This window comes from Triticum aestivum, chromosome 6B (genome assembly GCF_018294505.1).
Source record: "Triticum aestivum cultivar Chinese Spring chromosome 6B, IWGSC CS RefSeq v2.1, whole genome shotgun sequence".
Lineage (NCBI taxonomy): Eukaryota > Viridiplantae > Streptophyta > Magnoliopsida > Poales > Poaceae > Triticum > Triticum aestivum.
In genome coordinates this window covers 126,316,752-126,342,775 of record NC_057810.1, presented here as the reverse complement: position 1 = coordinate 126,342,775, position 26,024 = coordinate 126,316,752, and the positions used below count along the sequence as shown (strand labels likewise).

Below are 26,024 nucleotides of genomic sequence, written 5' to 3'. Positions count from 1 at the left end.
ATACGACTCTGTCGTGCAACCCCTCAAGTGTGAACCTCGGGGGTGATTCCTCTTACGTTCACCTTGATGATTACATTGAGTGGAGTTCACCAGGGGTGATTCCTCGGGTTTTCCCCTTAATGTTTAGACACACAGTTACTATGATTACTATGACTTTACACCGAACCATGTTACTAAAGACGGGTCGACCCTAAGGGGTACCCGCGCGAGCATAATTGCGAGTGATGTGGAGACGGGTTGACTTGGAGGGTGCCCACGAGATAATTACGAGGCGTGGCCGGGCATTCTTAGCCCTTGCCGCAAGTCCTCGAGACGGGGCAACGGGGTCACATCTTTCGTGAGTCTCTGCTTGTTACCGCATGTTCCTAATCCACTACGATTTGGATATTTGATCCGAGGGGCCTTTGGCCTGATAGCACTAACAATCATGTGCGCATAGTATGGGCGTTCTACATCGTATACATCAGCCAAAGCTTAATAGACGTCAGCGACTGAGCGGCGCGCGCCGGGTTGGACTGCGTAAGCACCTGCCTTGTTGAAGGAGGTAGCTAGGTCTGCTCACCGGCCGCGTACACAACGTGCAGGAGTTTCCGGGGAGATGGCCCATGACCCCTGGGGGCATAGGTTTAGTCCGGCGTGCTGACCTCTCTGTTAAGTCTAGGTCAGGTTGCGGCGTATTGTTTGGCCGATGCTGGGCATGACCCAGGAAAGTGTGTCAGGTCGGAGTTAATCGAGCGTGGTGGGTAAGTTGGTGCACCCCTGCAGGGAAGAAAACATCTAGCGATAGCCTGTCCTACGGTAACGGACACTTGGAGTTGTATCCCGATCGATACAACTAGAACGGGATACTTGTGATGAGAATTAGATTGTGATGAGAACTGGATAGTATGGCTCTGGGATTGCTTTCTCGCAGGGAGTCGAGACAGGATCTCTGGCCGAGGTTGATAACACTACTACTACTTTACTTTATGCTACTCTACTCCCTCCTGTTTGCTGCAAAATGGTGGTTTCCAGAAGATGCTAGTTTTTAAATAGGACTAGGCCTTCTCTCTAATCTGGCATTTCTACAGCCCAGACCACATATACAGTCTTCCTTTGATAATGTTGCATATGTAGTGTAGATCCTTGCTTGCGAGTACTTTGGATGAGTACTCACGGTTGCTTTGCTCCCCCTTTTCCCACTTTCTTTTTCTTTCCTGTTGATGCAACCAGATGTCAGAGCCCAGGAGCCAGATGCCACCGTCGGTGCCTACTACTACATGGAGACCGCTGATGACCAGGAGTAGTTAGAAGGCTCCCAGGCAGGAGGCCTTGCCTTTTTGATTGTTGTTGCTTTTGTGCTAGCCTTCTTAAGACAAAATTGTCTAACTCATGTCTGTATTCAGATATTGTTGCTTCCGCTGACTCTCGTGTATTCGAGCTTATGTATTCGAGCCCTCGAGGCCCCTGGCTTGTAATATAAAGCTTGTATTATTTTAATTTGTGTCTAGAGTTGTGTTGTGATACCTTCCCGTGAGTCCTTGATCTTGATCGTACGCATTTGCGTGTATGATTAGTGTACGATTGAATCGAGGGCGTCACAAGTTGGTATCAGAGCCGACTGCCTGTAGGTAGCCCCTTTCCAACTCCTTGGCCGAAGTTGAGTCTAGTCACTAAAAAACTTTTACTAACATTGGTTGTGTGTCTTACGGGCCCACGTCGCCATTGGGTGGTATTAGGATCTTTTACTCCTCGTCTATACTCTGGGATTCTGATCTCTCTTCTATTCGGGTTAAACATTTTACTAACTCTGACATTAGGTTCCCGTAACCACTTCCTCCCGGAGAGACCCGACATTACCGATGATCGCTTGCTTTGCCATAAGATTCTGCAGATACTCCTTGATGTTTCTTGAGACCCTGTGCCCACTGCCTTGTAGTTCCTGGCCACAGATAATCCCCGTGAATAACATACTTGCTGCTTGTACCTTCATACCTAGTTGCTCCTACTATTACAAGATGTAGTCTTCGTTGTTTTGAGAATCCTTTGTGCCTTCTGCTTTGCGGCTTCTTTTTGCACTAGGATAATTCACTGAACCCGTTCATCCCCAGTTGTTCATATGCTTTCCAAAATACTTGGAAATACTATCTGATCTTCCGAAAATCCTCTGCAGCCTATTAATCTTGATTCTCCTTGCCTGCTTGCATTATGGATAATCCCATAAGTCTAGTAATCTTATTGGCATCCTTTGTCACTATCCTTTTGAGTCTGTTGATTCAATATGTTGCGGATGCTCGCAATCCTCGGTCGGATCATAGAATTCATCCTTCCGGCTTGGACATCATTTGACCAAGAGTTGTTTCTCGACCAATCAAATTGCCGTCAATTACATCCTGAGGGCTATTCAACTTACTTATCTTTTGATCAGAGCATCTGCTTCTGATCTTCTATTTTTGAAATCATGATTTCTTTGCATTTAAGCATCGAATTATTCAGATGTTTCTATAATCCGAAGCCTTTGCATTCTTTCTTCTTATGGTTGAGTACCGATACTCACATCAGATCCTATGTGGACCGCCAGATCCTTTGTTGGATTTTATCTGACAAGTCCTTCATATTCAATAACCTTTTGAGCCTTTCCTTAGATACATAATGCCTTTGGTAAATTGTATCCTCTGCCTTCTCAACCATGCTCTGCCTTCGAGCTTGTGTTATTTTACTCGTGGAGTTTGTGGTATATGTTCCCAAGATGCCCCTATGGGTTGAACCTATGCCTTCCTTAATCCATGTGAACCCGAGAGTTTTCACGAGTCATACTCTTCTGGTGTTTTGCCAGATAACATTTCAACACTACAACTTCATTGAATGCGAGAAGTGAATGAAAGGTTATGCATTGGAGAAGTGGGAGTCGACCTTGAACTTTGTGTTCATGCCCATAGACACGATGTAGATCTTATCATGGAAGCTTCTCTTATAATCAAATGGTCCCTTGGTATAAGCTCATCTTGCATCTGTAATTTGATTCTTTGCAATCGTGGTCCCAACTATGATTGTTCTTCTTTGATCCCATGCCACGGGCAAGTTAAAGCACTTGTTCTGCAAATCAATATGCTTGTCCAACCCCTATACTGAACTATCTCGAGTATTACCCCCTACTATCTCAAGGATATCATCCTATTGTACTACGCCCTATGAACTTTTCGATGGAGTGGTATTTTACCCTGTCATAGTAACTCCACGGCATCTGGGTTGTCGTCAACCGAGACCACCGAACAATGAATCGATTTCGCTCGGTGATACAACACTCCTAGTACTTTGTTGCTGGGGAGTTAGATACCATCTCACGTCATTCCTAGCCTGTTTGGCTATATCACTATAGTGCGAGTTTTCACTGTGCTACCTGGTCCTTATGCCCGGAGTAACTTCCGACGACGAGCAAAGCTTGCGTCGATCTTCCGCATCCTATCATTTCATCTCGAACAACAAGTTTGATTTCGAGCTTGTGTGGGATCCGTGGTTCTCATGGCCTTTCACTTCATCTACCCTTTTGTTTGTTGTCGTCACTGCTCGATGACATCTTCCTAGAATCTCTCGGCAAAATCTGTCGTGATCACCGTCTACACTTTGGCTTCTTCAGAGATGTCAATTGAATTCATGGCTAGAAATACCATCCCTGCCCCTCGATGATTTGTGATATCATCGATGACATCCTTGACTTCCTGCCAACACAGACATAGTCGTGTTTGGTTATTCCTTACGCTCCGAGGTAATCTTGGAAGTGTTCCTTTGTATCTTTTGTGATCTTCAGATCCAACTCTTACGCAAAACACCATGTTATTGCTACCTCGAAGCATGACTATGGTACTTCGTATATCAACAAGAACATTGGAAGCGCAATGCTGAATGTTTCTTGATTTATTATTTAAACACCTCGGTGCCTACTACTACGTGGAGACCGCTGATGACCAGGAGTAGTTAGGAGGCTCTCAGGCAGGAGGCCTTGCCTTTTCAATCGTTGTTACTTTTGTGCTAGCCTTCTTAAGGCAAACTTGTCTAACTCATGTCTGTACTCAGATATTGTTGCTTCTGCTGACTCTTGTGTATTCGAGCTTATGTATTCGAGCCCTCGAGGCCCCTGGCTTGTAATATAAAGCTTGTATTATTTTAATTTGTGTCTAGAGTTGTGTTGTGATATCTTCCCGTGAGTCCTTGATCTTGATCGTACACATTTGCGTGTATGATTAGTGTACGATTGAATCGAGGACGTCACACCGCCCCCCTCCCCGCTCCCTCCAGATCTCACCGCCACCATAGATAGTTTCCGACAAGCCCGCACGGTGTCGAGAAAGGTGGTGGCGGGGCTGGCTACTTCTGCCTCGCGCGGGGAGCTTGGTGTGCCGGGGTGGCGGCCCCGGTTAGGGTGGGTAGAGCCTTTCCTGCAATGGAGGGTGGCTGCGGGTGTGCGGCCGGCTTCGTCGGCTTGCGTGGGCGGCGAGGACCCGGTGGTGGGAGCTCACATCGGCCGAGGTTTCCGTTGGCCGGCCGCCAGATCTGGATCGACCATCGCCAACTTCATCTCCTTCACCCTATCCCGCTTGATCTGGGCTTCAGTGTGGCCTTGCTCGTCGGATCTGGGTGGTGGGCGGCGATTGGATGGTAGGGCTCTTGGGACCGGGGGAAACCCTTGGCCGGCGACGGCGGCGACAACGACGACAACATCGCGGTGCCAGTCCACTCCTTGGAGTCTTCTGAGGTATCTCAACCCCCACCCACCCTCACCTGCATCTAGGGGGAACCCTTGGTCCTGCTTGGGGATGACGGCGGCGCTACGGTGTCGTCCCCCTTCCCGAAGGCGCCGTCCTTAGACTGGGGGGGGGGGGCTGCTGTGTCGGGGTGTGCTGGTGGCTGCTATGGCGACTTCGTTCTTTAGTGTTGACATTGGCAATGTCGCCCTTTATTGCCGTGTCGATTTGGCTCGAGTTACTTCTTGCGATGCACGTCTCCTTCATGGTCTTGCCATGGTGACGGCAAAATTCTTGTGGAGCTCAATGTGGTCTACTCGTTATGTCCCTCCCCTGGTACTCCATGGTGCTTGCTTCCGGGTCCTTGGTGGAACCAATTCGCCTGTCAGCGGTGCGACGTCCTTTCGATCTGGGACGAGAAGGTTGTGGCCTTCTACCGCGATGAAAACGGCAGCCATCATGCCCAAGTTGTTTACCATTCTAGAGTGGACCGGGGCTGCCTTCGTTCACATTGTTGTCCACCACAATTTCTGCTACTCGGCTAGTGCTTGCTGCTTTGGCGGAGGAAGACTTTGACGGATTATGCTCATCTGTCCATCCTGGTAGTTGTTATGTAGTCTTTGGTCTGGGCACCATCTTGTATGCACCTTGTATCTGTCGCCTGAGGCTGTTTCGCCTCGGTTTCATATTGTTTCTTTTTCTTGCTGCTTGTAAGTGGTTGTTCGATGTAATTCTGACCGGTTGATGGCTTTGTTAATTCAAAGTTGGGCTAGGTTCGAGCCTTCTCTCGGGTTCGGCCTATGCCTTTTCTCTAAAAAAACGAACTGCACTGTGCAAACCCAATTTTCTGTCTCACACAGGAACGGGTCATAAGGACACCCTCTTTCTTCACTCTGAACTAAACAGCACCACACACTGAATCGCATCCAAGTCGTTGTCTTATTTTTTCCTTATTCTTTTTTTATTACATTCATATATTCCTATTCTTTTTTACTCATCTTAACTCTTGTTTTCCATCCTTTATATTTTCCGTTTAGTTTTCTTGTTATTACTTTCCTAGGTAAATAATGACTATTTGTACGAGATACATGGACACTTGTTTTTGAACATGTGATTTTTTTCCAAGAAATGAACATCTCTTTAAGATATATGACTATTTCATTCACATGTAAGAATCTTTCCGAAATACGAGGTAATTCTTATTGATGTACATGAAAATTTATTTTTACATACAATATCATTTATGAAAATACATGTCCACTTTTTCATATACGCAAACATTTGTTTGATACATGTGAATAATTTTCATCACACATGAACATTTCTTGTCGCATACAGGAACATTTAAAAAGTTGCTGGACATTTTAATAAGTACATGAAAATTTGTTTTCGTGGACATGGACATACTTTAAAATGTCTCAACATTTTTAATTTTTTTGCGGGTAACATTTTAATTATCTTTTGAGACGATTAGATAAAATTTGCGAGATAAATGTATATTTCAGATTATAAAAAAGGAAAAACAATTCGTTTTTTTTTGAGCCAATGAAAAAAACAATTCGTACCTGTAAATGAGTCGCACCCGCCATATGGGTCGTGGCTCCCGGACGGGCCCATGGGTAAGCTTTTTTCGGCTCGGTTAGCTGCAGCTCGCAATAGGCCGGCCCGACGACATCTTCCTCCGCTTCCGCTGGAAAAGCAACGAAATGCGATGCAAGCGGGGACTAAGGGTTTACACTCCTCTCCAATCCGAATCAAAGAAGCACTCTCCTCTGCCGCGGACCGAGGTGGAGCAGGGGCGGAGATACCCTCCTCTCCTCTGCTCTCCCACGGTCTCCATTCTCCATCGCCGCTGTTCCTATCTCCCGGTCGCCCTCAAGGTACCGCCGTTTTTCGCTTCCCCTGACCCCTCCCCTGTTCGTTGGTTCCCTGATTGGACATGTACACTGCTTTTTTTCAGGTCGCTTTCTTGACAGGGAAAACCCGACTGGTAGTGTCATCCATGAAGTTAGCTAATGTTGTCTAACCATTCTCCTGGGTACGTAGTATAGAAAGTAAGCATTTTGCAACTAGGTAGGAGTGCTAGCTAGGGTTGCAGCAGATAGTACTATTTCCGGTTGAACATATATTAGATTGGCGTTGTCTATTAATAACTGCACCCTGTGAACTCATAGGCTGTGGCAAAATGATTTCCCTACTTTCTTTCTTGCCCAAGCAAGAGCTACAAGTAGTAATTTGCATGCTTTGGTTTTCATGTTATTAATTAGGTGCCTCCACTCCAAATAAGTCGGTTCAGATTCAGCACGTGGGTCTTCTTGCGGAATTGCTTGCATCAATTCTAGCTCGTTTCTTTGCAGTATTCTCTTAGTTAGTTCTCTGCTACTGATGGTGCTAGTTTAATTTAATGATGTGGCCTGTAGCGTCATTTTCTTCTTTCTAACAATCTAGAGACAGATAAGGTGCTAGCTAGCTACTTTAATAATTCTCCATGCTTATGAAGAACACCCCAGTTTTGGATGGGTACAAAAACTGCTCAAACTTCATCAGTACTGTATATTCTTCGTAATGAGTGTCTGTCGCCAGTGTGATCTCCATCTTCACATGCATTATTCTGATATATCATAAGTTTGAGTCCAGCTCTTTGCTTGTTTTCTGAACCTTGATATATATTACCTGATTGCTACAGCTGAATTTGCTCGATGGAGGACCTACCGGAGGCTCTGGTAACAGAGATTCTCAAGAGGATCACCAGCACAAGTGATCTGAATTCTCTTTCCCTTGTGTCAAAGCAGCTCTACAAGATAGAGGGGAATCAGAGAGGTGCTATCCATGTTGGTTCTGGTCTTTGCACTGCTACGAAAGCACTGACATCATTGTGCGCCCGGTTCCCAAATTTGCGGAAAGTGGAAATTGATTACTCTGGTTTTATACCTGGACATGGAAAGCAGTTGGACAACAAAGGCCTTTTTGTGTTTTCATCTCACTGTTCCTCGCTGACTGACCTCACCTTAAGCTTCTGCTCATGCATCGATGACTCTGGGCTTCGTTGTTTAGCTTGTTGCAAGACATTGGTGTCTCTCAGGCTGAACTCTGCACCAAAAATAACGTCAATTGGGCTTTTCTCGGTTGCAGTTGGTTGCACAAGTCTATCTGCCCTCCACCTTATTGATTGCGAGGAAATTGACAGTGTAGAGTGGCTGGAATACCTTGGTAGGGATGGATCATTGAAAGAGCTTGTAGTGAAGAATTGCAAAGGAATCAATCATCATGACTTCCTAAAGTTTGGTTCAGGATGGATGAAGCTCCAGAAGTTTGAGTTTGAGAGGAAAAGAGGAATAGATGATCGTCTTCTAGGTGATATGGTCTATGACTCCTCGTACAATGCTCACAGCACGGATATATATGATTTCTGTTGTGAGAGTTTGAAGGATTTGAGGTTGGCGCATATTAAAACTTGGCCAGAAGTAGGACTTCGTGTTGTTCTAGGGAAGTGTAAAGCATTGGAGAAGCTTTGCCTTGAGTATGTTCATGCCCTAAATGACAATGACATGATTGCATTATCTCGGAGCTGCAGCAACCTTAAAAGCATCTTACTTTGGCTCAACCTGCAGCGGTACTCTAGTGATGTCAGCTATTGTGAAACCAGGACGTCATTTACTGATAACAGCCTTTATGCTATAGCCCTCAACTGTCCTATGCTTCAGATTGTAGACCTCAGATTTACACGATGTGCCCGTGACTGGCCATCAGAAATAGGATTCACACAGAAGGGTTTTCTGACGCTCATTCAGTCCTGCCCAATTCGTGTTCTCGTGCTAAACAACGCCAACTTCTTTGATGACGAGGGGATGAAGGCCGTCTCATCCTCACCACATCTGGAGACACTCGAGCTTATATTGTGTCATGCGGTAACTGATGCTGGGATGTGCTTCATTGCACACACCCCATGCTTGAGTAATCTCATACTTCGGGCGTGTCATAACGTTACTGATGTTGGAATGGCTGAACTGGGACGTGCACATAAGTTAGAGTCTTTGGTCATTGAGTATTGTGGTGAGATCTCTCTGCAAGCTGCGCAAGGTGTAATCAAGTCAGTTCACTACTCCAGCAAGTTTTCAGATGCCCTGAAGAAGAAACTTGGATTTTTGGGCAAGTGTTGATGAAGTGGTCGCCAAAATTTTCAGTATAAAATTGCTAGTGAAGTCATTAAGTTTTTGACTGTGCACCATTGGACAAGGCTGTGCATCATCCGTCCCAGACTGTCTTCTCTGAACTTTTTGTTGCCTTCTACCTCTACTGCGATGATTTTCCTTTATGACAGTCTAATGATGAATTCTGGACAGCAACTGCAACCGTAATTCTGGTTGCTTAATTTCTACTCTATGTAGCCGTTTCAAAACCGGCATAAGTAGGCCCCAAGAGTCCCTGCCTTTACTGTGGAGGCACTATATGTCCGTTTGGTGTTATTTCAGCAAATGTCATGAACCCTTTTTTTAAACACGGAAGCGATCTTGAAGACATATGTCTGCCTGCTATGTTCGCATGGCAATTTTGGTACGGATCAATGTAGTAATAATAGTCCAAGTTTCGATGGACATGTACAAAGGCGGCATGCTTGATATCGACTCTATTGGAGGATGTCTTTCATTGCTTCTTAAAAGAATAGTGGAAGTCACTAGTCAACCAGGAACAACTGAAACTTGAGCGACTACTGAAGGCATATAACATACTGTACTCGATCCATTCCTAAAACTAAGGCGTATTTTTGTTTCATTAAGACATGTATTTGACCAATAATTCTCTATAAATACAAGGTTATATGGCATGAAATTTGTGTCACTAGATTCATTTTTAAAAATACTTTGTTATCACATAATTCAAATATTAAAAAAGTAATTGATGATCAAATTCTTGTCTTAGCGAAATGAAATATGACTTATTCATCGGAACGGATGGAGCTAATTATAGGTAGTCACATCATGTCTTTGCTCTGGACATCCATCACTCGGCAACATTTTGTTGTGTGCTAATTACGGTAGCTGGCTACGTTCTTATATTATGGGATGTAGGAAGTACTTTATTCTTAAGCTAACATGAAACATGCGCTATTCCCATGTTAAAAGAAGGATTTTTTTTAACATTAGCTCCTGCTGCACGCCTTGATCATGGAATATTCACATAGTTTGTTTCTGTTTGTAATTAGTATTAGTTGAGAGTGTTTTACTTTTATATTGGCCTGACTGAGGAGCTCGTCCAGAAGGCCGAATATAAGAAAAATTTAGGGGCGTTTGGTTTGCCCGCATCTACCGCAACCAGGTCCACGAGATGCAAAATTGCAATGTTTGGTTGCCTGTAGAAGGGGATGATCAAGACACGCACGCCCTTAAAGCAACCCTCAACTAGGCTCAGAGGGAATGACCAAATCGATCATTTCAGTGATCAAGACCCCACACGGGCACATCATGGCATACAGTTGCACAAGGGTCATCATGGAGAAGCGCGGGAGAGTGTTCTCGCAATAACTCCTCACTCACCTCCTCTACTACTCGACTCCCCCTAACTCTTCTCACTACCCGCTGGTTGCAATGATGGATCCTCCACTTGGAGCTCCTCTTCCCCCTGACCCGACATCACGGAGATGGACCTACTCAGTCGTGAGTTGGGCGTGCTTTGGGAGAAGCTGAAGGAAATATGCTCTAGAGGCAATAATAAAGTTTTTATTTATATTTTCTTATATCATGATAAATCTTTATTATTCATACTAGAATTGTATTAACCGAAAACTTAGTACATGTGTGAATACATAGACAAAGCATAGTGTCCCTAGTATGCCTCTACTTGACTAGCTCGTTAATAAAAAATGGTTATGTTTCCTAACCATAGACATGTGTTGTCATTTGATGAACGAGATCACATCATTAGAGAATGATGTGATGGACAAGACCCATCAGTTAGCTTAACATTATGATCGTTACAGTTTTATTGCTACTGCTTTCTTCATGACTTATACATGTTCCTATGACTATGAGATTATGCAACACCCGAATACCGGAGGAACACCTTGTGTGCTATGAAACGTCGCAACGTAACTGGGTAACTATAAAGATGCTCTACAGGTGTCTCCGAAGGTGTTTGTTGGGTTGGCATAGATCGAGATTAGGATTTGTCACTCTGTGTATCGGAGGGGTATCTCTGGGCCCTCTCGGTAATGCTCATCACTATAATCCTTGCAAGCAATGTGACTAATGAGTTAGTCACGGGATGAAGCATTACGGAACGAGTAAAGAGACTTGCCGTTAATGAGATTGAACTAGGTATGATGATACCGATGATCGAATCTCGGGAAAGTAACATATTGATGACAAAGGGAACAACGTATATTGTTGTCCGGTTTGACCAATAAAGATCTTCGTAGAATATGTAGGAGCTAATATGAGCATACAGGTTACGCTATTGGTTATTGATTGGAGATGTGTCTCGATCATGTCTACATAGTTCTCAAACCCGTAGGGTCCGCACGCTTAACGTTCGATGACGATTTGTATTATGAGTTATGTGATTTGATGACCGAAGTTTGTTTGGAGTCCCGGATGAGATCACAGATATGACGAGGAGTCTCGAAATGGTCGAGACATAGAGATTGATAAATTGGAAGGTTATATTCGGACACCGAATGGTTCCGGAGGGATTCAGGTATTTTTTGAAGTACCGGGAGGTTACCGGAACCCCCCGAGAAGTAGTGGGCCTTCATGGGCCTTGGTGGAAAGGAGAGGAGGGCTGCAAGGGTGCCCCCCCCTATGGCAGGCCCAAATTGGACTAGGGAGGGGGCGGCGCCCCCCACTTTCCTTCTCCCTCTCCTCCTCCTTCACTCTCTCCCCCTCTTGAGAAAAGGAAGGGGAGTCCAACTAGGATTGGGAATCCTAGTTGGACTCCCCCTATGGCGCGTCCCTCGTGGCCGCCGACCTCCTCCTCTCCCTCCTTTATATACGGGGGCAGGGGGCATCCCAAAGCACAACAAACAATCTCTTAGCCGTGTGCTTAGGCGTGCACTGGTAACTTCATCATCACCGTCACCACGCCGTTGTGCTGACGGAACTCTCCCTCGTCCTCAACTGGATCAAGAGCACGAGGAACGTCATCATGCTGAACATGTGCCGAACACAGAGGTGCCGTACGTTCGGTACTTGGATCGGTTGGATCGTGAAGACGTTCGACTACATCAACCGCGTTACTAAATGCTTCTGCTTTCGATCTACGAGGGTACGTGGACACACTCTCCCGTCTCGTTGATATGCATCTCCTAGATAGATCTTGCTGATCGTAGGACTTTTTTTGAATTACTACATTCCCAGGTCTATGCGTAGATGTCATTTGCACGAGTAGAACACAAAGAGTTGTGGGCGATAATAGTCATACTGCTTTCCACCAACGTATTACTTTGATTCAGCGGTATTGTTGGATGAAGCGGCCCGGACCGACATTACATGACCACGTTCATGAAACTGGTTCTACCGACGTGCTTTGCACACAAGTGGCTGGCGGGTGTCTGTTTCTCCAACCTTAGTTGAACCGAGTTGACTACGACTGGTCCTTGTTGAAGGTTAAAACAACACACTTGACGAAAAATCATTGTGGTTTTGATGCGTAGGTAAGAATGGTTCTTGCTAGAAGCCCGTAGCAGCCACGTAAAACTTGCAACAACAAAGTAGAGGACATCTAACTTATTTTTGCAGGGCTTGTTGTGATGTGATATGGTCAAGACATGATGAGATATAAATTGTTGTATGAGATGATCATGTTTTGTAACAGAGTTATCGGCAACTGGCAGGAGCCATATGGTTGGCGCTTTATTGTATGAAATGCAATCGCCATGTAATTGCTTTACTTTATCACTAAGCGGTAGCAATAGTCGTAGTAGCAATAGTTGGCGAGACGACAACGATGCTACGATGGAGATCAAGGTGTCAAGCCGGTGACGATGGAGATCATGACGATGCTTTGGTGATGGAGATCATGAGCACAAGATGATGATGGCCATATCATGTCACATATTTTGATTGCATGTGATGTTTATCTTTTATGCATCTTATTTTGCTTAGTACGGCGGTAGCATTATAAGATGATCCCTCACTAAATTTCAAGGTATAAGTGTTCTCCCTGAGTATGCACCATTGCTACAGTTCGTCGTGCCGAGACACCACGTGATGATCGGATGTGATAAGCTCTACGTTCACATACAACGGGTGCAAGCCAGTTTTGCACGTGCAGAATACCCGGGTTAAACTTGACGAGCCTAGCACATGCAGATATGGCCTCGGAATACTGAGACCGAAAGGTCGAACGTGAATCATATAGCAGATATGATCAACATAGAGATGTTCACCATTGAAAACTACTCCATCTCGCGTGTTGATCGGACATGGTTTAGTTGATATGGATCACGTGATCATTTAGATGACTAGATGGATGTCTATCTAAGTGAGAGTTCTTAAGTAATATGATTAATTGAACTTTAATTTATCATGAACTTAGTCCTGGTAGATTTTGCATGTCTATGTTGTTGTAGATCAATGGCCCGTGCTACCGTTCCCTTGAATTTTAATGCGTTTCTAGAGAAAGCTAAGTTGAAATATGATGGTAACAATTACACGGACTGAGTCCGTAACTTGAGGATTATCCTCATTGCTGCACAGAAGAATTATGTCCTGAAAGCACCGCTAGGTGTACCACCTACGCCAACAACTGCAGACATTGTGAATGCCTGGCAGACGCTTGTTGATGACTACTCGATAGTTCAGTGTGCCATGCTTTACAACTTAGAATCGGGACTTCAAAGACATTTTGAACGTCATGGAGCATATGAGATGTTCCGAGAGTTGAAGTTAATATTTCAAGCAAATGCCCGAGTTGAGAGATATGAAGTCTCCAACAAGTTCTATAGCTGCAAAATGGAGGAGAATAGTTCTATCAGTGAACACATACTCAGAATGTCTGGGTACCATAACCACTTGACTTAGCTGGGAGTTAATCTTCCTGATGATAGTGTCATTGACAGAGTTCTTCAATCACTGCCACGAAGCTATAAAGGCTTTATGATGAACAATAATATGCAAGGGATGGCGAAAATGATTCCCGAGCTCTTCGCAATGCTAAAGGCTGCGGAGGTAGAAATCAAGAAGGAGCATCAAGTGTTGATGGTTAACAAGACCACTAGTTTCAAGAAAAAGGGCAAAGGGAAGAAGGATAATTTCAAGAAGAATAGCAAGCAAGTTTCTACTCCCGGGAAGAAGCCTAAGTCTGGACCTAAGCATGAAACTGAGTGCTTCTACTATAAAGGGACTGGTCAGTCGAAGCGGAACTGCCCCAAGTATTTGGCGGATAAGAAGGATGACAAAGTGAAAGGTATATTTGATATACATGTTATTGATGTGTACCTTACTAATGCTCGTAGTAGCGCCTGAGTATTTGATGCTGGTTCTGTTGCTCATATTTGCAACTCGAAACAGGGGCTACAGATTAAACAAAGATTGGCTAAGGACGAGGTGACGATGCGCGTCGAAAATGGTTCCAAGGTCGATGTGATCGTCGTAGCACGCTACCTCTACATCTACCTTCGGGATTAGTTTTAGACCTGAATATTTGTTATTTGGTGTCAACGTTGAGCATGAACATTATATTTGGATCTTGTTTGATGCGAGACGGTTATTCATTTAAATCAGAGAATAATGGTTGTTCTATTTATATGAGTAATATCTTTTATGGTCATGCACCCTTGTTGAGTGGTCTATTTTTATTGAATCTCAATCGTGGAGATACACATGTTCATAATATTGAAGCCAAAAGATGCAAAGTTGATAATGACAGTGAACTTATTTGTGGCACTGCCATTTAGGTCATATTGGTGTAAAGCGCATGAAGAAACTCCATGCTGATGGGCTTTTGTAATCACTTGATTATGAATCACTTGTTGCTTGCGAACCATGCCTCATGGGCAAGATGACTAAAACTCCGTTATCCGGAACAATGGAACGAGCTACTGACTTATTAGAAATAATACATACCGATGTATGCGGTCCAATGAGTGTTGAGGCTCATGGCGGGTATCATTATTTTCTGACCTTCACAGATGATTTGAGCAGATGTGGGTATATCTACTTAATGAAACATAAGTGAAACATTTGAAAAGTTCAAAGAATTTCAGAGTGAAGTGGAAAATCATCGTAACAAGAAAATAATGTTTCTACGATATGATCGTGGAGGCGAATATTTGAGTTACGAGTTTGGTCTTCATTTGAAACAATGTGGAATAGTTTTGCAACTCACGCCACTTGGAACACCACAGCGTAATGGTGTGTCCGAATGTCGTAACCGTACTTTATTGGATATGGTGCGATCTATGATGTCTTTTACTGATTTACCACTATCGTTTTGGGGTTATGCTTTAGAGACGACTGCACTCACGTTAAATAGGGCACCATCAAAATCCATTGAGATGACACCTTATGAACTGTGGTTTGGCAAGAAACCCAAGTTGTTGTTTCTTAAAGTTTGGGGCTGCGATGCTTATGTGAAAAAGCTTCAACCTGATAAGCTCGAACCCAAATCGGAGAAGTGCGTCTTCATAGGATACCCAAAGGAAACTGTTGGGTACACCTTCTATCACATATCCGAAGGCAAGATATTCGTTACTAAAAATGGATCCTTTCTAGAGAAGGAGTTTCTCTCGAAAGAACTGAGTGGGAGGAAAGTAGAACTTGATGAGGTAATTCTACCTTCTCTCGAATTGGAAAGTAGTTCATCACAGAAATTAGTTCTAGTGATTCCTACACCAATTAGTGAGGAAGCTAATGATGATGATCATGAAACTTCAAATCAAGTTACTACCGAACCTCGTAGGTCATCCAGAGTACGGTCTGCACCAGAGAGGTACGGTAATCCTGTTCTAGAAGTCATGTTACTAGACCATGATGAACCTACGAACTATGAGGAAGTGATGATGAGCCCAAATTCTGTAAAATGGCTTGAGGCCATGAAATCTGAGATGGGATCCATGTATGAGAACATAGTGTGGAATTTGGTGGACTTGACCGATGATCGGCAAGCCATAGAAAATAAATGGATCTTCAAGAAGAAGACTGACGCTGACGGTAATGTTACTGTCTACAAAGCTCAACTTGTTGCAAAAGGTTTTCAACAAGTTCAAGGAGTTGACTACGATGAGACCTTCTCACCCGTAGCGATGTGCTACCTCTTGAGCATGCGTTGGTTTTCCCTTCAAGAGGAAAGGGTGATGCGGCAAAGTAGCCTAAGTATTTCCCTCAGTTTTGAGAATCAAGGTATCAATCTAGTAGGAGACGACACACAAGTCACCTAGTACCTACACAAACAATCAAGAACCTTGCAACAAACATGATAAAGGGGTTGTCAATCCCTTCATAGTCACTCGCAAAAGTGAGATCTGATAGAGATAGTAAAGTAAATATTTTTGGTATTTTTGTTGTATAGATTGGAAAGTAAAGATTGCAAAATAGTAAATGAGATGCGATGTAAATAAAAGAGATGTAGTATAATAGGAAAAGAGACCCGGGGGCTATAGGTTTCACTAGTGGCTTCTCTCGAGATAGCATGTATTACGGTGGGTGAACAAATTACTGCCGAGCAATTGATAGAAAAGCGCATAATTATGAAGACATCTAAGGCAATGATCATGAACATAGGCATCACGTCCGTGTCAAGTAGACCAAAACGATTCTGCATCTACTACTATTACTCCACACATCGACCGCTATCCAGCATGCATCTAGAGTATTAAGTTCATAAGAACGGAGTAACGCATTAAGCAAGATGACTTGATGTAGAGCGATAAACTCAAGCAATTTAGATACATTAAAACTGTGCACTCTAGGAGGGCTCTCACAGCATCAACAATTTTGGCCGTCGGATCACGTGACATAATTATTTCTGGCCGTCTGATGAGCCCCTTCCGCACACGTGGGTCGCTCATGCTCGCGGTCGCTACTCCGGAAACAAAATCGTAGCTCTCTCATTCGATCCAGAGCAGAAGGGCACGATAGGGACGCATGTGCATCAACCAACTAGACTGCTGACTCCTCCTTCCGCCCCTACACCGCACAAGGCACACCCCTCACGATCTAGGCCAAGGAAAAAACCTAGGTGCGCCGCCACCATGGTCACCGACGGAGAGACAGAGAGAGAACCGATTTGCCTGAGAAGTGACTCAGTTCCCATGCTTGTCCCCTTCACTTCCTCTATCTCTCACTCACAGGCGACGTCGACAAGGATGAGACAGAGATATTGGGTGCGAGGGGAGCTCCAGAAAATGATGGAGCTGTGCCCGTCCCGTCCCGTGGTCGACAGGGCGTGGCACTCCTGTCACGCGGAAAGGGATTCAAATTTGGAGTCCGGCTATGGTGAGGGCCGTAGTGCATGAGGGAGAAGCTGGGGCGATGGATTCACGAGAAACTCACCCAAACGCCTTCTTCAGTAGCTGCCTAGGCGGCCGGCGCTAGCTCGACCTGCAACAAACTCCGGGTGCTCCTTGACATCATAGGCGCACCCCTTTTGCGCTTGTGCATGTACATGTCGCTGAGCCGCATCTCAGCATCAAGGACACTCAAATGTCTCCAATCGTAAGTGCTTCTGAATTTTGTCAGTTTGTGTTCGACTAAATGTTGAGCCGAATTTCTTCTTGGATGCCCGTGTCTTAATTCTTCAATTCATGATCTGCAAATCTGCATACTATATTAACTAATTTTTACTAGTGATTAGAGTGTTTCAAAAATTGTTCCTCCTTGTAGGATTAAGGAGCTCCTGGCGGAGGACCACAGTGAGGCTACATCGTGGCTATGGCTTCCATGTCGGTAAGGTTACTAAGAATCTCCCATGGATTAGATTTCGGACTCAGTCCCCTATCCCCCTTCCCCTCATACTTGTATAAAAAATCGAGCATATTGTTCATTATGCTTAGCATTTGTTCGCATAGAGAGATTTCAAATTTCATCCATGGTCCTTGAGCTGAGCAGAGGGAGCACTCGATTGTTTCTATAAGTTATTTACGCTGCATAGTTTCATTTTTTGTGTCCATTGGGGTTCGTAATGCTTGTGAATCTATCTGCAGGAGATTGGAGTACTTTAGCAGGGACTGAAATTGATATTGTAATTCTTCAAATTATGTATATAACTGGTAAGAAGGGAATCAAATCGCCAAAGGATCATATTATTTACGGTGCCATTACAGTCATCTGAATATCGCATTTGTTGAATCCTAAGCTATTCCAAGCCATCTTGATTAGTGACATGTTCTTTTTTTAAGGTTATGTCATGGCCAGTTCGTTATCAAGCAAATCCAAATGATTTTACTTCCTACAGTGTTGGATATATAGCAATAATTGCATGGGTTTTCTGCTGGTACTACAAAGCTTTCATGAAGGTCAATGCTCATGGAGGTGACACTGGAGTTTTTTTATCAATGTTAATTTTATCCTACTTCGACCCGTTGCATACTGATGAACAACAAGCCAAGTAAAGTCGGTGCAAAAGATAACAAAATTAATGGGAATACACTTGGTAGAAGATTATGTGTTGTTTCTAATTTCTCACCACTATGAGGCTCCCTTAGTTAGAAATAACTTTACATAATAAGATTTCTTGATAATGTGAGGTTTAATGTGAAGATAATCAAGTAATGTGATTTATGTTCCAGAAATTGTTTGACCATCCCTTTAGCCTGATAAATTTTCTTGTTGAAGGTTCCTTTCCACTGGAGTGACTGTCCAGAATTCAAATAGCCAATGTTTTCATGGGTTGAATGCCACATTCTCTGTGGAAGGCATACAAATAGAACAATTGTATTTTTTAAAACTGAACTGAAGCAATGCCAAAGATTATTTAGCCACTTTAATGGAAGAAAACCACTGAATCAACTCATTACTCAAAGTAAAAGAAATCATAACGAGCTTGCTATCTTTGAATTACATAATTTTCTGTTTAAAATCCATTTATGTGTCCTGCAATAGCCTTTATTGGCATCTGATTCCCCACCCTATCTTTTTGTCCTCTTAATCAAACATATTTATCTTATGCAGGGATGGTGAGAGAGGAATTCGGTGGGGGCATTGGTCTCTGGGATAATGGGGGATAAAGAGAGTAATGTGGCTGTTCTTCTTAAGTTGCTTACAAGTTTGTAGGTCAGCCCCATATCTTTGCATAAGTTTAATCCATGCTCTTTAATAAGAGCAGTCATATAACTTATTTTCGTGTTTGCCGCTTAAATCTTCATTCATTAAACAACTCCTTTTGAACAAACTCAAACATAATATCTTGCATGAATCTTGCACAAGACGTACAAGTTCAATGCACCTTTAATTGCAAATTGTCTTGCTGCTTCATGCCAGCAGTGCCACTTGGATTAGTTTGGTAGTGTTACCCTTTGAACTCCAGTCATTCAGTATATGTGTACCAATATTATTATCGTCCAAAGTTAAGGCAATATCAGTGTTCCAAAGTTTTCGATTTCTTCCCAATATATGTATTGGAACCAGTAGCCTATCATCGCCTATTATATCTTATCATCCATCTTTCATGCTTACAAATAACTACCATTTTACTAAAAAATTAGATGGGCATAGCAATGCGAAGTACGAGCTCATGCTCAACTTCATCTTGGCATCACCCTATTTTTTGTGACATGGCAATGCAAAGTATGTTGTGACAATTATTATTATTTACTTTTATCCTTTTCCCCTGCTGGATCGTAGTCTCGATTGCACTGGATGGATTCCACCCAATTTGTTCACGTTAGCCACCAGTATATGTTGGATCCGGTTGGACTTATTATTAGGAAAATATTAGTGTGTATAACCACTTGATCTTATTTTCTGATGCAGAAGCGGTAATTATGGTGTTTCCCAATCTGATGTGTATTTGGCTTGATGAGTATGAGGCTAGGAGTTTGGACCAATTGCTAACACTACAGAGCTGCCTGCCATGTTTATGGTGTTGAATCTATTGAATTTGAGACTGAGATTGCTGAGTACGAAAGAAATTAAAATTTGATTTCAGCTGTAATAACGTGTGGTCCTTTCTTTCTTGCATCTTTAATGATGTAGTTTGGTTTTGTGGTGACATCTATAATATAAGCAGTTGAGCACTGATAGCAGGGACACTTCATGGGATGAAGGAAATTTTTATTGGCTTTGATACCTCTTAAAGTATGCATTCTAGATTTCTGTGTGACTGATATGATGATATGTCCGCGAACTCCATGTTTTGTATGTTGGTTTGGTTTTGGAAAGTAAAATTGTACTAGCATCTGTTATCTAAAGATTAGGGTCTAGATACCTCTCTACATGTAGGCAAACCTTTCTGCAACATGACAGTGAAATGTTGATACAACAAATGTTTATCGTCTCTTCTGCCCGCTTCATGGTCCATTAGTTTTGTGCAATACCTAAACTTCTCGTGTGCAAAGAAATTGATACAAAATTCTTTATACCAAAAAAAGGCTTCCACCCCGCTTTATAAATAAATCCACAATAAATACATGTGAGACATACAAACACATACCCACACTACTGGGGAGACCAGCTCTACAAGTGAAGCACAAATAGCTAAAAACAGGAACCAAAAATAGGGACTAAGCAAAGCCAAGCTAAAAAAAAAACTAAGAAAGCTAGCTAGATCCAGACAATAAGCTAAGTCTTCTCGGAGTGCCTCAACACGCATGCCACCACTCCAAGGCACACTCCACATGATGAGTCAGGTGACACGAGCAACCATCAGTTTGAAGGAGGAAGGGGAAAATCGACGGCGCCTCCAAGGAGGAGACGAGCATCCACGAATGTCGTGGACGGCGGCCTGACAAAATCCTTTGTTAGCCTGAAATAGTACACTGATCATCGAAATCTTGGACAAATAATCAATGCTACACAACCGTGAAAAAACTTTTATACGACCTTATTTTTGAATTCTTATTCTGCTTGACGTATCTATATTTAAAAAACCATTATGACATCAATAGAGATGGAAGCATATCATGAAATTTCTAAATGATGTGAGAGAATATGCACTATACTTTTTCTGCAAGATCAAATATACATTGTACTGAACAAATGTATACAAGTTGTTTTCTATCCCTAACAACTAATGAGTTCAAATAGACGGGCGCAGCAACACGCGCTGTCAGTGATCTAGTATGATATAAACCCCATCTTTTTATCCTCGATGGCAACAATACAATACGTGCCTTGCTGCCCCTACTGTCACTGGGAAAGGACACCGCAAGATTGAACCCAAAGCTAAGCACTTCCCCATTGCAAGAAAGATCAATCTAGTAGGCCAAACTAAATCGATAATTCGAAGAGACTTGCAAAGATATCAAATCATGCATATAATAATTCAAAGAAGAACCAAATAATATTCATAGATAATCTTGTTCATAAATCCACAATTCATCGGATCTCGGCAAACACACCACAAAAGAGTATTACATCGAATAGGTCTCCAAGAACATCGACGAGAACTTTGTATTGAGAATCAAAGAGAGAGAAGAAGCCATCTAGCTAATAACTATGGACCCAAAGGTCTGTGGTAAACTACTCATGCTTCATCGGAGAGGCAATGGTGTTGATGTAGAAGCCCTCTGTGATCGATTCTCCCTCCGGTAGATCACCGGAAAAGGCCCCAAGATGGGATCTCATGGTTATAGAAGGTTGAGGCGGTGGAAAAGTGGTTTCGTAGGTCCCCCTGATGTTTCTAAGGTATAAGAGTATATATAGGAGAAAGAAGTACGTCGGTGGAGCTACGAGGGGCCCACGAGGGTGGGGGTGCACCTATCCCCTGGGCGCGCCCTCCTGCATTGTGGCCTCCTCATAGAGTCCCAGACTTCAACTCCAAGTCTTCTGGATTGCTTTTGGTCCAAGAGAGATCCTCGCGAAGGTTTCATTCTGTTTGGACTCCGTTTGATATTCCTTTTCTGTAAAACTCTAAAATAGGCAAAAAAACAGAAACTGGCACTAGGCCTCCGGTTAATAGGTTAGTCCCAAAAATAATATAAAATAGCATATTAAAGCCCATTAAACATACAAAACAGATAATATAATAGCGTGGAACAATAAAAAATTATAGATACGTTGGAGACGTATCAAGCATCCCCAAGCTTAATTCCTTCTCGTCCTCGAGTAGGTAAATGATAAAAACAGAACTTTTGATGTGGAATGCTACCTAGCATATTTATCAATATAATTTTCTTTATTGTGGCATGAATGTTCAGATCCGAAAGATTCAAGACAAAAGTTCAATATTGACATAAAAATAATAATACTTCAAGCATACTAACAAAGCAATCATGTCTTCTCAAAATAACATGGCCAAAGAAAGTTATTCCTACAAAATCATATAGTCTGGCTATGCTCTATCTTCATCACACAAAGTATTTAATCATGCACAACCCCGGTTTCAGCCAAGCAATTGTTTCACACTTTAGTATTTTCAAACTTTTTCAATCTTCACGCAATACATGAGCGTGAGCCATGGACATAGCACTATAGGTGGAATAGAATGGTGGTTGCGGAGAAGACAAAAAAGATAAGATAGTCTCACATCAACTAGGCGTATCAACGGGCTATGGAGATGCCCATCAATAGGTATCAATGTGAGGGAGTAGGGATTGCCATGCAACGGATGCACTAGAGCTATATGTTTATGAAAGCTCAACAAAAGAAACTAAGTGGGTGTGCATCCAACTTGCTTGCTCATGAAGACCTAGGGCACTTTTGAGGAAGCCCATCATTGGAATATACTCCCTCCGTCCCATAATGTAAGATGTTTTTGACACTACATCAAATATCAAGGAATTGCCGGCTCAACTGTATTCACAACCCTCTTATGAAGCTTCTGGTCTCGTTTACATAAATTGGTGGTAAACACATGATACTGCCCACCGTTCAGCTGCTTTGGATGGCTCTGGTATCCACCTTGCTGCTGTCGCTGACTGCCCTGGCCAGACTATTGGTTATATCCACCTTGGTTGCCCTGGGAACCTTGGAAATTGGGATTTGACCCGCTGCCCGGGCCATGAAACCCGCCACCACCTGAACCGCTGCCCTACCCATTGTTACCATCAAACATGTTGGAATTTTTAAATGCCTTCATGATCGTACAGTCCTTCCACAAATGGGTAGCCGACTTCTACTGAGTGCCGTGTCTCGGACAAGGCTCATTCAACAATTGTTCAAGTGTGGGTCCTGACCCGCCAGATCGGGGAGGTGGCCTCCCTTTGCACCGCTGGTTATTACTCGGTGCGCTGGTGTTAGCCACGAAATCCAAGCTACTGCCAGCCTTATGTTTATTACCTCCTTGATTTGCCGGGTTGTGCTGAGGGCCCTTCCCTGCTTTGTCACCATCAGACCCGGGATCCTTGGTACTATCAGAATCGGCGTACTTAACTAGAGCCGCCATCAGCGTGCCCATATCATTACACTCGCGCTTGAGCCGGAACAGCTTTTGTTTCAGAGGCAAGAAACAACAATTTTTCTCCAACATTAAAACTGCAGAACCGACATCCATCTTATCAGATGAATGTATTATGGCCTTAACTCGGCGCACCCAATGGGTTGTAGACTCGCCCTCCTCTTGCTTGCAAATCGTTAGATCCACGATCGACATGGGCTGCTTACACGTGTCTTTGAAGTTCTGGATGAACCGGTCCTTTAACTCCGCCCAAGAGCTGATTGAATTAGGTGGCAGGCCTTTTAACCAGGTGCGGGCAGTTCCATCCAATATCATGGTGAAGTATTTAGCCATTGTAGCATCACTAACCTCCAACAACTCCATGGCCATCTCATAACTCTCAATCCACACCCAAGGCTGTAAGTCAACCGTGTAGTTCGGCACCTTCCTAGGTCCCTTAAAATCTTTGGGTAGACGCTCGTTACATAGAGCCGACACCAGACAGGGGACTCCTCCAGTCCTGGTGGCTATACCTGCCTCAAGAGAAGTCGTCAGATAACTCGGATACGGCTGGTAAGCTGTTAACTGAGCCGCCTGCTCAGCTGCCTGTTGAACCACCTGCTGAGTCGCCCGCTCAGCCTCTTGCTGTATTCTGTCTTGATCCACCAAGTTGACGGCCTCATGACGCGCCGGGTTAAGCCCATCTGGCTGGTCACGGCGTCTGACGTTGCTTGAAATGGCTACCGAATCTATGTGCCTGCTATAACTCGGGCTTTGGCTTGGACGAGGGGTCGAGTGGATCCTGTCCCGACTGTATGAATACGCCTCCTGCTGTGCCAAAGCTGTCTGAAGAAGCTCCCTGACCCGATGGGTTTCAACCGCTGCCGGGGAGTCACCATCCATTGGGAGAGCCGCCAACCGTGCAGCTGCCGCTATCATGTTCTCCAACGGGTTAGAATAGTGACTCGGGGGTGTGGGTACATACTGAGGCGGTGCCATGTTTACGCGAGGGGGTCCCATCACCTGAGGTTGGACCGGTACACCGTCTCCGGGTGTCGCAACATGGTCTGCTTCTGCACGTGGAGAGAGCCACGGCGGGTTGCCTGTACGCGGAGAAAGCCACAACGGGTTACTGGGCCCTGCCCTTGGCGTGTGAAAAAGATTCCGAGGATCATAAACTGGGGGGAGTATAGACTGAGCCTTCTGATGCCTCCTCCTCATGACCTCATTAGCAGCGTTCTATTCTGCGTGAGCCGGAAGGTATGCGCCTGGATCTGCTGAGCCTAGAGATCCAGGTCCGTCCTCTCGGCGGTGATCCTGACATCTTCCGCTGCTAGGTCTTCTTTAGACTGTGCCATATCCAATTTTAACTGCGCCACTTCTGCATCATGACGAGCCTGATCCGCCGGGTTAACGACGGAGGTTAAAAGGGTGGTCAGCTTGTCTGTGAGATCCATCAACACGTGAGCCGGCGAGCGCACAAGGCCTCCTGCCCCGGCTGCTGTTGACCCAGAGGTTATGGCTGCCGCAGCTGCGGAATCTTGGACAGGTTGCATGCCGGCCATGAAGATCCCAACCCTGCTGGGCGGCTCAAGGTAGTCCGGAATACTGCTTCCATCGGAACAGCCCCCAAGCCCGTCGTCTTGCAGTTGATACAATGAATCCGTCTCACCTGTGGATGACTCACCGTCAGAGTAGATGGCCGTCTCACCACCAGAGGCAGATCCTTCAGAAGGTCCTCCATGGACGCATCCCACGAAGGCACGATCCACAGCCGGCGGAGCCCGGGCAGGTCTTGCACGCTGAGCCGTCTCGACGAGGTAGGTGCAGATGTCCGGCTTAGGGGCCGGCCCGCCAATCTTGCCGATGAAGACGTGGATTCCGCCGAAGGGGACCCGGTACCCATACTCGATCGAGCCGGTGTCGGGGCCCCAGCCTGCATCGTCGATGTAGAGCTTGCCGCGACGACTCTTGGTCATCCGACCCACAGCATGTCCCTTGAGCCCTTTGAAGCTGCCCTTCAAGAACTCGAATCCACCATGCGCTGGCCCCATGGTGGGTGCCAACTGTCGTGGAATTGTCACGTCAGATGTCCTAAGGAACGGACTTCGTCGTGGAGCCATCACAACCAGGAAGCTTGAAGGGGTTAATCAGGACAAGAGACACGAGAGTTTTATACTAGTTCGGCCCCTTACGATGAAGGTAAAAGCCCTCGTCTAGTTGTGATGGGATTATTGGGGTTTCGATGACCAGGGAGCGAATACGCTTTTCATGAGTCTCGAGTTGTGGTTATCTGTCTTAAACCGCCGCCGGGTCGTCCCTTTATATACAGAGGTTGACGCCCAGTGGCTCTACAGAGTCCCGGCCGGCTTATAAACAGTATTCGGCTCGGTCTCTTAATCTTTCTTGCCTTACAATACAAGTCGTACGAATACGGCGGTTTATCACTACGGGCCTTAAGTCGCCTCTGGGTCGTAGGCCTTTACTAAGCCGTCGTTTTCAACCTTGAGCGTTGGGCTTCAAGAATGCTTGTAGGTATAACCCGGTCCCTCCTGGCGGGTCATACCTGATAGTTATATCCCCAACACCAAGCCTGTGGCACCCCGGCTCAGAGAAACCGGAACGCCCCGTATTCGAGCCCAGAGATCGAGGAGAAGTCTCTGGAATACGACACTGCTTGACATAGAACAAATCAGCTCTTATTACAAGAATAAATACAAAGGTCTGATGTTACAAAGGTTCACATCAGCACGGCGACACTACGCCTGCGATACTACACTTGCTCTATGTTAGCAGCGGAACAACTCTTAGCAGCGGAAATCTTCTAGCAGTGGA

General features: G+C 44.5%; 1 protein-coding gene across 3 annotated transcripts; it reads left to right on the top strand.

Moving 5' to 3' along the window:
• Window positions 1-6,440: 6,440 nt before the first annotated feature.
• Window positions 6,441-9,241, top strand: LOC123136104 (F-box/LRR-repeat protein 14). Of its 3 annotated transcripts, none has more exons than XM_044555390.1 (3): window positions 6,441-6,601; window positions 6,682-6,759; window positions 7,408-9,241. In XM_044555390.1, exon 3 carries the CDS (start codon window positions 7,421-7,423, stop codon window positions 8,879-8,881), a length of 1,461 nt encoding a protein of 486 aa, XP_044411325.1. In that variant the 5' UTR covers window positions 6,441-6,601; window positions 6,682-6,759; window positions 7,408-7,420; the 3' UTR covers window positions 8,882-9,241. The 3 variants fall into 3 exon arrangements, with proteins under 3 accessions (XP_044411325.1, XP_044411326.1, XP_044411327.1); XM_044555391.1 differs by having other exon boundaries at window positions 6,452-6,601; window positions 6,682-6,775; XM_044555392.1 differs by lacking the exon at window positions 6,682-6,759 and having other exon boundaries at window positions 6,452-6,601.
• The last annotated feature ends 16,783 nt before the right edge of the window (window positions 9,242-26,024 follow it).

What these genes read in the sequence shown, in the direction of transcription:
- LOC123136104 (XM_044555390.1), top strand. Translation starts at nt 7,421, where the DNA reads ATGGAGGACCTACCGGAGGCTCTGGTAACAGAGATTCTCAAGAGGATC.